Source organism: Callionymus lyra, chromosome 5, assembly GCF_982586985.1.
Source record: "Callionymus lyra chromosome 5, fCalLyr1.hap1.1, whole genome shotgun sequence".
NCBI lineage: Eukaryota > Metazoa > Chordata > Actinopteri > Syngnathiformes > Callionymidae > Callionymus > Callionymus lyra.
Window position 1 is genome coordinate 21,527,613 of NC_141822.1, and position 14,158 is coordinate 21,541,770.

The 14,158-nt window shown below is 40.2% G+C and overlaps 1 protein-coding gene across 4 annotated transcripts in view; it reads left to right on the plus strand.

Annotated features, from left to right (window-relative positions):
* The first annotated feature begins 1,853 nt into the window (after positions 1-1,853).
* Positions 1,854-14,158, plus strand: part of tns1a (tensin 1a) — a 58,576-nt gene continuing 46,271 nt past the window's right edge. For 2 of the 4 annotated variants that reach the window (XM_087791405.1, XM_087791407.1), the window contains exon 1: positions 2,191-2,962. In XM_087791405.1, coding sequence (XP_087647531.1) covers positions 2,867-2,962 — 96 coding nt within the window. In that variant the 5' untranslated portion in view covers positions 2,191-2,866. Of the gene's footprint in view, positions 2,155-2,189; positions 2,963-14,158 lie in introns of those variants that run through there. The other 2 variants (XM_087791406.1, XM_087791412.1) reach the window with 2 other exon arrangements.

Consider the following 14,158-nt stretch of genomic DNA (forward strand, 5'->3'; position numbering starts at 1 on the left):
AACTAGAAAGGGACTTCTTCTGAATTATTAAAACTATTCAGATGAGATGTATCGCTGCTACGTGCTGATTCTTGATTTCTCCAGTTAATCAACTTGATCGTTCAGCACGTTTGCTGACTCAAACAGTTGACTCTCTCTGCCCCCTGTCTATCAAGATGATCCATCTAGTCTGACTGACTCAACACAAATGTGTGTGTCCTGCTCTTCAAGAGCTGAGAAGCTGAGAAGGATGATATATATTTATCAGAAATATAACGTCTTTGCATTTCCTTCAAAACTTAACACATGGATGCGTGACAAGAAAAACTTACATACGATAATCTGTATTTTTTTTTAAAAAATACACCCCAGAGATTGATGAAGCTTCATGAAACACTGTCCATGTTTTTAGAGTCCACCAGATTTTCCTCCTAAAGGGAACGTGGACCTCATTCGCTAGAGGGCTTGAGTATCTAAAAGCAGGAAATGAATTCTCAAGATACTCAATATTATTTGTAGCTCCCTGGTAGAGAAGGGTTAATAAGGTTTCACGATACTTTGGCCTCATTTTAAAAGTCAAGAGATTAAAATGTATCTCCATCTTTGGCTCTTTCATATCATATATAAACTGAAGGCCAACTTACTGACCTCTAAAAATTGTCTGGTGAAGCTTCATGAAGCAGTGTCATTATTTTCAGAGCCCACTAGATGGTGGTCTCTGCACTGTTTTTCTTTGTTTTAAACAACTGTTCTAATCAATCACATAATAATTAAACAGATGGCGCCACCTACTGACCTCTAAACGACACTGCTCATCAGCCCATCAGTACTAAAATAGGCTCATGAAGCTTCATGAAACAGTGGCCTTATTTTCAGAACCCATTAGATGTCACTCTCTGCTCTATAATAAATTGTTTTGAACAGCTATTCTATGCTCACATCATTTTTAAACTGAGGTCACCAACTGACATCTGAAAAATAGGACGATGCTTCATGAAGCTTCATCAACACGTCACTTGCTTGGATCTAAATGTTTTCAATAAGCTCATGAAAAACATCAGCATTCCTGCCGATTGATCTCAAGCGCTGGAACGACTTCATGATTCGTTGTGTTCAATTATCTGTTTTATAACACAACCCTATGTCCAATCAGGAGAGCCTGCGACTATAAAGACTTAATAGCTCTTGTCTTCGCTACAAGAGTCCCTGAGTCAGCTGGATGTTTTCTCTCCCAACCGGTTACATATTCTCCTACTTGAGAAACAGCTTGATAGTAGAGATATCTCTGATCGGTGAACCTACGTGCCGACTGCCACGACCACAGCCTCGAAAGCTTGTGTTTTCCACGTGCTTCGGCGCAGTGACATAACGCTGTGTCGCTACTAAACGTTGACTTGGACAGGGGGTGAAAAAAAACAGGGGTAAAAGTTGCTGCGTGTAAAGAGTGTGGCGTGAAGTGGTTTAGGCTTTACAGGCTTCGGTCATCAGAACAGCCGCCTCTCGCGCTCATTGCTTTGATGTGTTGTGATTGCGTTGGTGTGGCGGCGCTGGTGTGCTGTGTTGGGGGTGGGGGTAAAGGAGGTGTAGCAGAGAAAAGCATTCTGCAGTGAAAATCTGCTCCCACTGAAGCGTAGAGAGACTGCAGCACAGTGAACTAGCCTTTGCACCATATTTGCTCAGAATTCGCACCTGCCTCCCCTTTTTTTCTCTCTCTCTCTCTCTTTCCTCCTTCTTCTCCTTCGACCCAGTTTTCCAGACACGCCACAATCATCTCCCCCTGCTTTGGTATGAGCGGCGATCGTGACAAACTGCTGCCGGTTCCACCTGTGTGTGAATGCACTCGGTATTCTACCAACACTCCTCTCGTCTCTGCCTCCCCTCTCATGCCTCTCATCCCTCCGTCTCTCCCCCCATTCATGCCGTCTCTCCTCCACCTCTTCCTGATCACTTCTTGATGCGCACTTTCATTTCTGCGGCGCTCCTTTCTCCTCGGCTTTTTTTAAACGCCTGCCGAAACACACTCCCGTTGTCACTCTGCGCACACACCCCCTTTCCCTTTTTCCAATCATCCCCCCTTTTTTTCTCCACTCTTTTTCCAATTGTTCTGCTTCTAGTCATTTCTGTCTTTCACCCCCCCTCCTCACACTTTGGCTCCCCTCCACCCTCGCTGGCTGAGTAAGTGCTGCAGCGCCGTGCATGTGCGTATATGTGAGAAAGCAGAGCGTGAGAGAGTGTGTAAGAGGAGAGTGTGATAGCGAAGCACTGGGGATCCTCAGCCTGGAGGGAAGCTGTGTGATGAGGGTGGGGGGGTCTTCTGTGGATGTATGAGCCAGGACGGTGCTGTGTTTTTTTTGTTTTTTTTTACAATCTTTTCTTTTTTGCAGGGGGAGCGTACATGTGAGGCAGTAAGCGTGTGCATGTATGCAACGCTGTCGTCGAAACCAGTGAGGCAGCCACGAGTGTTCATCACATTCTGAAGGAGCGACTCCTCCAGTCCTGGCTTTGGAGGGAAGAAAAAAAAAAGAAGCAGACGGATGAAAAGACGGGAGGACAGCTCGAGTCTTTCGGTCCCTTTTTGACTGTCCCTGAGACTGTGGGGCATCACACAAGCCCCCCGTATTTCACCCCCAAATTGGATATACAGACACACAGCCAGACGTCACATTTTCTTCCGTATAGCAGAGAAAAGGAAAATCCCAACAGACTTCAAGCTCTATTGGCTCCTAGATCTGGTCAAGAGGGGTTGGGGGGGGGTTGGATTTTCTTCTGCAGGGATTTAATTTATTTTTTCGGGGTGGGGGGGTTTGGTTGACAAGATCCTTTTTTTTTTCTTCCCGGAGCCGAGGGAAATAACGAGGCTGGAAGACAAAACGGGACAGACGCAGGCATGGCTCGCCTCAACTGGTGCCTGGCTGCCGTCATCAGCTGGGGCAAGTTCCTCTTCGCCTGCTTCTTTCCTCTGCGGGGCGCCAAGCGAGAGAAGGTAAGACCTCACAGGAAAGGGGTGGAGAACTTACTGGATGAGTCCTGCAGATGTTCTCACACTTCATCTAAAAAACCAGGGTGAATTTCTTTGAGGTACCCCCAAAGAATCCCCCCCCCACCAAAAAAACCCCCCTCATCTGCATGATGCATATCCAACGGAACTTCATCAAACCCATTATCTTTTACTTTGCGCACTGCTGACTTTACCAAGACCAACACATGACGTAGCTGCGAAAAAAAAAACCCGGGGCGACTGGTCGTGGACTATCGGCTCTGGTTGGACGGCTTGTGGTGCTGATTCAAGGTCAGTGTTACATCTATGAGGGTCTCCAGGCAGGTGCTCCACATACAAAAAAAAAAGGAGCACTGGGATCAGATTTTTTGGATTTTCCATTGGTGCCCAGTGGCAGTCAAGGGAACTACCAAGAGTGAACATTCCACATCAGGTCACCTTGTCTTCGCAACTGCAGAATCTTTTAATGGACCATTATTTTGGTGGATCCCAAGGTTTCTATTTCTTAAATCATCTTCTACCGCCTTAGAAAAGTTGTGCGAGTGAATCGCAAGTGTTACGCACTTGTTCTGATGTCTGATAGTATTAATCCAGGAACACATATCTCTATGATGCTTCATCAATTCATAAGTTCAAGCATGAGAACCTCGTCTCTGTTGGATGTTGGAACTGTTTTAGGTAATGGATTTACCCCGAAATGGCTCAAAACGGAGTCTTGGAAATGATCATCGTTCATCATGTTTTCAACATCATTACAACAAATTGAATAGATTCTGTGATCATTGACCAGTTTCCTTTATGTGTCAGTCATCATCCGGCGATCTTGCATGCGTTCAAACTTCCATCTCTGCAGTTGCCTAAAACTGAAAACTGTCAACCTGAATCAAACCAGAATATACATGTTGTATGAATGTTGATGCTTGTTTTTTTTTTGGTTTCTCTCTTTTTCTTTTCTTTTTTTTTTGCCTGGCGTTGATGAGTACTGAGTGCAGTGCTGCAGCCGCCCGTCATTCTAAGCCCCAACACCAAATCCCCACCCCCTTCCCCAATTGCCGCAGCTCCTTATCTTTATACTCGTGTTTCATCCCACCACTCTGTTGTATAATTGTGCGAATATAAAACAGTGTCTATATATAAATATAGATGTGCATTTTACCAACTAAATATATTGATTTATTGAAAAATACGCATCTCTTTTCCGGCTATACACAAAAATAATTTGTTATTGTTTTAGTTGTGATGGATTTTGCCACATAGAGCTACTGATATAAAGTGTGGAATCTCTTTTTCAACGCACTAAAATGATTATGGGATGCGTTTTCCCAACCTTTGAATCTGCTTAAACCACGACACACACACACATGCTGATAATGGCTAATGCTAAATTATTTTTCAACATATAGATAAACGTTCCATTTGAAATATAAAAATGTGAATCATTTCTGCAAATAGTAGCAGTTACGAAAGAAGACGTTCTCTAAATTAATCAAGTTCTGATATAATACATTTTTTGCTGTTTAAATCAAGAGCGTATCAAAAAAGGTTTAATAAATTTGGTAATTCTGTCAAATAAGGCATTTTGGGGAGTCAGTGCTTGTTGCTCTGCCTGTTAGAAAAGTAGTCAAAGATGAACACGTGTGTCAGTTGAGTTTGATAAATAAGATTCTTCTTTCCTTTATTCCTCCTTTTCGAATGGTTTCCCGTTCGTCGCTCCAGCTGCAGCATTAGAGACGGTCACGTGACAGTCACATGACACGGGAGGTGAAGTGGTGATGTAAAAAGCTTCCCTGACTTCCCTGGAAGGGCCGCGCTGTGGTGTTCAGTTTCCATGGCAACAAAGCTCAAGCCGTCCGCACACACCGGGACTAGTTGAGAACGACAGGAGATGGACTGCGTAATATGCAATTGCGTATTTGACGGCGAATCTGCGGAGACGTGAGGGACACGCTGAGGGACGATGATGATGGAGAAGCTCTAAGTCCGTGTTACCATGGCGACGGACTCCTCCTTACATTCAGCATCTATTCCGTGTCTCACTGCCTCAGCTCCTTTTTTCTCGGTATTAAGTGTTTACTCCCTCCTTCATTTCGCTAATGTCCTCGGGGGCGATAAATTCAGATCAGGCAACGCTGCAGACAGCCAAAAGGGGAAGTGAGGATTGGGGTGTGTGTCTCTGCAACAAAAAAAAAAAAAAAAAGCTCCACATTCTATCGTTGCATTGACAAACCTGTTCTCTGGTTTTGTTTGTGAAACAAAGTGTCGGATGGAGGTGGGCCAGCGATCCACAGGTACCCGGCAAACGTCTCTCTCTGCTGCAGTCGCTAATCACTGTAGACGACGTTCCCGGTGATGGATTCATTGTTATTGTAGCATTAAGTTTTAATGTGATGGATTGTTAGCAGTTGAAGCTACTGCGTCGCTCTTTGATTTGATTCTCTCTGTGACGAAGTATTTTTAGTAAAGCGTGTGATCGTCGTGAGCAGCTACAACAGGCTAAAAACGTCATTATTTTCGGGGTTGCGAAAACAGTTTAGTGTATGTGACAGTTCCGAGAGGGAGCACGTGGACGTGTGAGTGAGTCTGCATGTGCTTGCCTGTCTGGTTTTACTGAGCTCCGGCATGTTGCGTTGGGAATAAGGGACTAAGAATCTGACCTCACTGTGTAGAAATGTTGTACTGAGAACATACACCACTCCCAATGGCAGTCCCAAAATCAATGCTTTTCATAAAAACCAGTAGCCATCTTGACTGCACTGTGAAGAACTCGACAACGAGTCACAAATCTAGTTTGTTTTCTTGAGTTTTCCTGAATTTAACGCCCAAAGAAAAAAAAAAAAAGCCATAAAACATCCACACGTTGTTAGAAACTAAGCCTGAACTACTGGATGACAATGATGTCGGACACAAATCCAACTAATCAATCTGAGTTTGGTCTCACTGTCTCTAAGTGGTGGACCACAAATTCATAAAATACACATGCACAGATGATGTGTCCGGTTTACGATGGAGGTAACTGTTACAGTGGAAGTGATGGAGAGCGGCCAGGATCGATAAAGCGTGTTTTTTTTTTTTAATGAATTGGCTCTTTGCCTGTTATAGATTCCACTGTGGTCTGATAAAATATACCTTCACTGCCGCATGTAATTCAAACGCATTGTTGTACTCTCACACATACATTTGTAGTGAGTTTTCCCCTGCTTTGATAAACGTTAACTAATCGTATGTGAATTGAGAACTAATAGAAATACATTCTGCAAAAAGACTGACCAATGTAGTCAGAAGACAATGACATATTTTCTTAAATAATAATCATAATATTAGATGAAACGCTCTCCAAATAAAATAAACTGATCCTAACTTCTTACATTCCCAATTCATGCGTTTATCTCTGATACAGCCAAAAAATAATAACAACCAAAAAAAATAACCCCAAAAACTCTAAAGCGAATGAGTTATAGTGGATTATGGGCATTAGAATTGCGGGAAGGAGCTAAAATTATGGAAATTGTTCTTGTTTTAAGCATTAAATATGATATGAATTTAATTCAATTTGGACCTATTCGAACACAATAACTGAAATGCTGGAAATCTTTCTTACTTAGTATATAACACATATGGTTTAAATTTAATCTAAATTGGACCCATTTGAATTTTCAGAGGGGGGGTTCTGCCCCCTTGTGCCCCCTTTCCTCTGACCCTACTGTGAGATGTTCATTAGTTTACATGAAAATGGTCAACCAATTTTTGTTGTGCAATTTGGGAGTCTACAAGACATTTTTGTGTTATGACCAAGTTTGAATTAAAACACATTGATTAGATATCAGGAGACTGAATTAGCAGCAAATACCTAATTGAAAAGCAGAATTTTTGTATTTTTATTCTGTGATAACAAAAAAAAATGTCTCCATTTGTTTCCATCAATAAAAATGGTGGATCATGGTGGTTGGGCTGAACAAGCTGAATGATACACAGTTGTAATAACATGTAACTTGTAACACATCTGACTACAGTGTAGTGTTGTGAGCAAGAGCAAAAAATGTAGCCATGTGTGGATAGTTTTGAGGAAAAAGAAAGATTAAGTGATAAAGAAAAAACCTCTGATACTAATGGGCTAAGGGCTGCGACCAAATTAAAAATATATATATATTGGTCTTTTTGGAATATGAACAGGTTTATATGTTTAAGGGAGCAATTACAAAAATCGGCAGCTTTGTAATATATCAGCATTTCTTCTCTCATATGGAACCTAAACTTCTTGTTTACATTGATACTGCATAATTCAGTAACACAAAGTCAACTATAATTCTCTTTGAAATAGATTTTCAGTTGTTTAGGCTTCAAATTCAGCAGAACCAACTTTGTGGACAATAAAAAATAATAATATTCATACAAATATTTGTGCATTGTTTAATTTATCATTAGTATTTACAATAACAACAATATGAGACATTTGCCCGACAATATGTATTAAAATTTTTATGTAAAAGAATAGAGTCAACCTCAGGAAGTACGATTAACAAATAGGAGAAAGGGAGTTTAAATACTTTTTTCCATTTGTTTGAAACTTTCTAGCTGTTTCTGAAATGTTCCGTAACAAGTGAGATAACTGGAAATATTCAAACTAAAAGTCTGTAGACGTATAAGTGGACAAGAGAAGCTCCTGGTATTTCGAGCTTCATACTGGTTTATTCAGTGGGTCGAGCTGGTTGATGGACGAAGAGAAGCAAAAAAAAACTGCTGTCTAGACAAATTGATCAATACATAATAGAAAAGAGGTTTATGGTGAAAGACTGAAGATACGATGCATGAGTAGAGAACTAGAGAGGTGTTCGAGATCAAGAAAACTTGAGTTATGAGAGGATGAAAGAAGAGCAGAAAATGACAGAGGTATTGTGGATACATGTGACACACGAGCATAATTTGAGGAGGGAGGAAAATAATAGCAGGATTTTCATCTCAGCCTTCCCCTTCTTTTCTCGCTCCATGGAATAAAGTTACGACACATCATGAGAGAGGGAAGTGACTGGGCGAACAAGTGAGGGAGAGAGCGGGAGAACACGGTGGATGAAGCTTGAGGGAGGGAGTCAGACGAGGGACTAAGGCCATCGGAAGAAAAAAACAGAGAGAGCTGTGTTTCTGTCCCTTCCTTTTGTTCACCTCGCATCTGGCGTGGATTTGTGTCACTCCGGCTTGCATGGAAGGACTTTTGCGGAATACGGTGGATTTCTACGGTGAGGAATCATCAGAGGAACCTTCCGTGGCAGGATGCCCTCCGTCTCTCTGACTCTGCCCTCTGCTCTGGCGGGGAGGGCGAGGACCTGGGTTTGCCTCTCCTGCATGTTCTGGGTAAGAAACGAGAAGAAACGTGGGAAATATAAGGAAAATGGTTATTGCTGATGTGACCTTTACGGAATGGTGTAAAGGGGATATCCATGATGACACCGGTGAAGACACTTCTCCTCACTCGTGTTGTTTTATCTTAAAACAATTAAGGGTGTCTTCGGTTAAGGTTAAGAAACTCTTTATCAACATCCAACACCTGACGCGATGAGCCGTTTCAAGCCGTCTTTGGGACAGAACCGCTCTGGTTGACTACTCATTTCAGTTCCTGCATCAAGTCCACTCTGCACTCCAGCTATTTCTGTTCTCTCTTGTATAATTTAATCTACCGGTGCATGCTTCTCCTCCTATCTGGGACTGCCTGAGAGCATGAGGAACCGGGGCTTTTCCACACGGCAGCATGGTGTTTCCCAGGTCGTTTTTGAAAAAGAACAAGACATCATCAGACGACTTGTGTCGCCGTCGTCGCTGGAAAATATTGACGATAAAAAGGTGCTGGTGGACGACATTTACAGGTGGAACCGTCGCCTCTTTCTGCTCATGCCCAACTGTGAAATGAGGCATCTGCCCTACTTTTTCTGCACAACGCAGCGAAGGAAGGAGCCACTTGAATGTGAAGGGAAAAGAAAAGCTCCCACGCAGTTCATATGCAAAGTGCATCATTGACGCGTCCAGATGTGAGACGTGAAGATGACAGAAGATCTTTTGTGACGCGAGCAGAACCTAAAAGATAGGGAGTGATGTGGAAGAGGCAGGTTCAGAGAAAGCTCCTCAAATACATGCAGTTAATAATTGATTCCTCCCCCCCCTCAACCCCCCCAATGATGCACAGAGAGAGAATAATGAATTTGACATGCTGACAGAATCAGTCGCAGATGCAAGTGCTAACAACGTATGGACGAATAACTGCGAACTCATTACCGCTCCACCATATGCAAAGTAGCTTTTCTATGAACAACAACAACAACAACAACAACAACATCCGGATGGTTATTAACATATGGAAAAGGATGCAGTGTGAAGACAGAGATCCTGCTATTGTTTTTTTTGTTTTTCCTGAGTTCAAAAGTTGTATTTATGTATATTTTAAGGAGAGTGTGAAAATGTTTGACCCGTCTGCAGCACAAATTATGTATTAGGGTCATTCAAAGTGGAATTTATTGGTTAGAAAATTTCATCTGAAAGACAAAACTACAGCTATCTATTGTACATAGATAACTAGTTTTGGAATTCAGTATAATTATTTTTATATTGTCATTTTCTATGCACTGGAGCCTAAAATCCTACTGCTTGATTTTTCTTTTTCCTATTGTGATTTACTCACTGACATGTTCTTTTAATCTTACATTATTTAAACTTTACCGCTTCTCGAGATAACATTTTTAGTATATAAAGCTTTTATTACATTTGAATTGAAATTTTATTTTAATTGCTGTAGTTGTAGAATTTTGCCTCATGAAACTTCTAAAGGATGGCTTATCTGAACTTGACTAAAATATTTTTTTTATGGAGGTACCTAACATTTGGACTTCAAAAGCAAATTGTTATTTTGAGCAAAAAACATACTCAGGTATTCACTGATATTTAAACCAAAATATTGACATTTACAGTTACAGTAGTCATTAACTTGCAACGCCAAAACTGAAACGTATGCATATTAGGTCTTAGCTTAAGGAAAATTGTTTTATTTGACAAAATGATGAGTAAGATTCACCTGATAAGTCAAGAAGAAAATCTTATTTTCAGACATAAAGATACAAGAGTAAGAATAACGCCAACAAATACAATTACTTATATAAGGTTAAAAGGAATATAAAAACAAAAATGATGTCTTATACAAACATTTAATTATGAAATAATTCTAAAATATATGTTCCTCACCATTTCTTTCTTAGAATAAAATATTCAAGGATTCAATATGACTTAATTTAAATCTTATCAGACAGTTTTTAATCGACTTGAATATTAGTTTATATTTCAGTTTTCACAGTGCAGTGATTGTTCTACATGTTGCAGCTGAATGTCCTGAAAGGATTATATACATGTATTTATCCCAAAGTCAAAGATGCCTCAACATCTTCAAATATAAGAGTTATTTATTATATAATGAAGCCGATAAGTGGTTTATCTTTGGTCTAAGAAAAATAATAACATGAATTAGTAGTTTGAAACAAATTAAAGATTTTCGAAACAATCATTTTCTTCATTCATGAGATAGAAGGACTTAACGCACATTTTTTCTTGTTTCGTACAGATTGTATCGTTCATTTTGACAGCTGACCTCTACTCTTGCACATCAACGGTCTCTCCTCTTTAACCTGTTGTAACCACTGTCATCTCTTCAGCGCCTCTTTTTCATGTCCAGCAGTATTTCTTTCTTGGCAGAGCTGGCCGGATCTTTATGTGCTTCTGTTGTGCTCACAGCAGCTGGAAGACTGTACAGCAGAATATATGGCAGCTCCATCATGTCTTCAGGTGTCTAACGGAGTCTTGTAGTGACGGAACAAAGTCCCCTGAGAGGTATAAAAAAATCTATTAGACTTTGATTGGAAGCTCACTCACTGCTACACCGAGATGAGCGTCACCACTGTACGAGGGCCAGTGGCTGTCAGGAAAGCCGTCTCCCTCTTTTTGATGCGAGCATGGGGAACAGGTCCAGGCTTTAATTGATCATCATGTCGTCATGTCACTTGTAATGCTCCATCAAATTCTTATTTACAAACCGGTCACCCCAACTTCTTATGCTTAACCCAGACCTTTTGCCAGATGTTTTGATACCAGTCCCGACCATTTTTGGATTATCAAAATGAGCTGTTGCAGTTAGTATGAAATTGAGCGTTGTTTTTGTTTCCATACAACCAAGAGTGGTCTCAAAAAGTATTTAAACATTTTGCAACAGTTTGTAGTGATATAGAGATACAATCTGTCTGCGGTTATAGAGAAACTCAACATCAATCCATGAAAAGAGCTCAGATTTGGGGATCTAAGGTTGAATAGTTATTAAAACTCCCTCTACTTCTAGACTAAATTGATCAATTTTTGCTGATTCAACACATTTTATTATCACCTAACCATCAATATGATATTTAAGTAACATCTACTTGATGCACAGGCATTTCGACGCATATAGACTGATTTAACGACGGTAATAATGTGTTTAATTATGTTTCTTCTTTGCATGTGACGTCAGTTTTATACATGTTTTGTTATCCATTCAATTCAGATCTTGATTCAGATGTACAGTCGATGAAATAAGTAATTGATCCCTCAAAGCTAAGTTTGACCACCGAAAATAAATGATCTATACTTTTAACAGTAGGTTTATTTAAGCAGTGATTAACGGAAATCGTAGAAAAAAAAACCTCTTCAACATAGAAAAGACCAAATAAATGTCAAAGGGACAACAAGTAGAGATTGTCTACAAGACTATTGACAAGAAGCTGTAAGAAGACGACTGTTGGTGCTATAATTTGAAAATGAAAGAAAACAGATGATGACCTTTCTGTATGGTGTGTATGGGGTTCAGCTTGTGAGGTGACAATGGTCCTGAAAGGGATCTGACCAGGACTATAGTGGTGGAGCTTGTTAATGATCTATAGGCAGCTGTGACCTCGGTCAACAAGAAATATAGGTATAGTTTATATTGGTAACTTCACCGATATTTTAGTTATAATTAGTATAAATAAGGTTGCAGGTTCACTTTGAGAGTAGTATGTGTATGTTCTCCCTGTGCTGCGTGGGTTTACTCCAGGCACTCCGGTTTTCTCTCACAGTCCAAAAACATACAGAGGTTGATTGGGAACTTGTCCATAGGTATGATTGTGAGTGTGAATGGAAATAAGTAATTGATCCCTCGAAGCTAAGTTTGACCACCTAAAATAAATGATCTATACTTTTAATAGTAGGTTTATTTAAGCAGTGATTAATGGAAATCGTAGGAAAAAAAAACCTCTTCAACATAGAAAAGACCAAATAAATGTCTAAGGAACAACAAGTAGACCTTGTCTACAAGACTATTGACAAGAAGATCTTTGTGTGTCCTGCTCAGAGCCCCCCACCTCCTGCTCGAAGAAACTTGGATGTACAGAAAATAAACGAGTATAGTTATAAATGTAATTATAGTTATAATCCTGCTCTGACTGAGCAGGAATGAGACATTATTCTGAGAGTGAAAGGGAGAAGGAGGTGTGGTCAGAAGAGACTAAAGCTCATTGGGATCAATTTGAGTAACTTTTTTTAGAGGAAGAGGAGTTCAGACATCTCCATCGGGGATGTTTCTATGATAAGGAGGTCATCTTCCCTGTATCGAGTGGGTGTTGAAGGGGTCTTGAAACTTGAAATACTTGTTAACAACCTCCTTCTTTCAGCCAATTAACTTAAAATAGGTGGACAAGTTTTCCAGACTCACAATGTCCCAACAAATACAACCAAGTTTAAGGTCATGGATTGGCCTTGTCAAGCTGGTTGTTTGGAAGTCACAGGGTTGTGGATTTGATCCCATCTCCATTGTAGTCACTGTATTCGGGCAAGACCCATTGGCCTGTTTTATGGTGCATTCCCTGGGACTACGGTATTCCAAACTGTTCGGAAACCGGTTTCTGTTTGTCTGGTGTCAGAGTGTGTTGCACAGTCAGATATCTTTCCAATGACAGTTGGATTCCACCACTGGTCGTAGTCACACTTTATATGGACAGGATTGCTCTGTTCTGCCAGGGAAGGAAATGTCTTTGGTTTGGTAACCACAGGATCACGTCGGTGCTTTTGAAACGATGACGTGTTGCTGATGGCTTCCTCAGAACAGGAACCGTCAGTTCTCGCTGGAAAGCTTTTCAGCAAATTCCAAGCAGTCTGGAAAAGAATCTGCTTCTTTAAATCCGAGACAGTGGTCTCCGGTGGAAAAGGGTTTATCATTGAGAAAATAATTCAATAATTCATTTTGCAGCATTCAAAGGTTATTTTATTTGACACAAAGTTGACCAAATTTAGCAATTGACATGTTTATTGGTATTTTTAAACACACTTTCTCTGTTTAAAACGTCTTATTAGATGATTAAGGTAAGAGCTTGAGCCATTTTTTCTTCTCCTTCACCTACAGTTCCAGAGCTGTTTACATAAAACACTAGTGTGTTTGTTTGACTTTTTAAATTCCTCAACATTCATGGGTGCTAATAAACAATGGAGTTCATTAGCAACGCACTAATGAATCATAAGCACCAGTGACTTCATGATCAGAGCTTATTGATCTTTGTGCATCCCGTAAACCTGTTATTGATCACACAAACACCGTCGTCCGCGCACACATCCACTGGTGTGAGGATTGTGTAGCATCAGTTCAGCCTCACAATTTGTCAAAAGGTTTCCTTGACTTGCTGCAAAACAGCAAGAGGGAGAGAGATCTGCTACAATCTGGCAACCGGCCTGCACGGGTCAGCCCACTGGGATTTACTTTATTCACTTCCATAAATAAAAGATCCCAGGCATATATCTTTGCTCGTGTACATTTATTCATGCTAGCATGATGTAAGAGAGATAAATATGTCTAACGCTGAAACGATATTATTTAAATGTAAGCACATGTTTTAGCAAATTATGATTTATATCATTTTATTTTTAGGAATTTATGGAATTTGTGCTTCTAGCAGAATTTTAAACAGGTTTATAGTATGTTTAAGAAAGAGAAAATCACCTTAATGGCATACTATTAACTTAAAAATTATCTATATTATTTTCCTATTCTAGTCACTCAATATAATGTGACACACACAACAGTGGAACTGCAACATTTATCATAATCATCTATTCCATAATTTTTGTGTCATTGTTGCAGAAAGGTCTACAGTT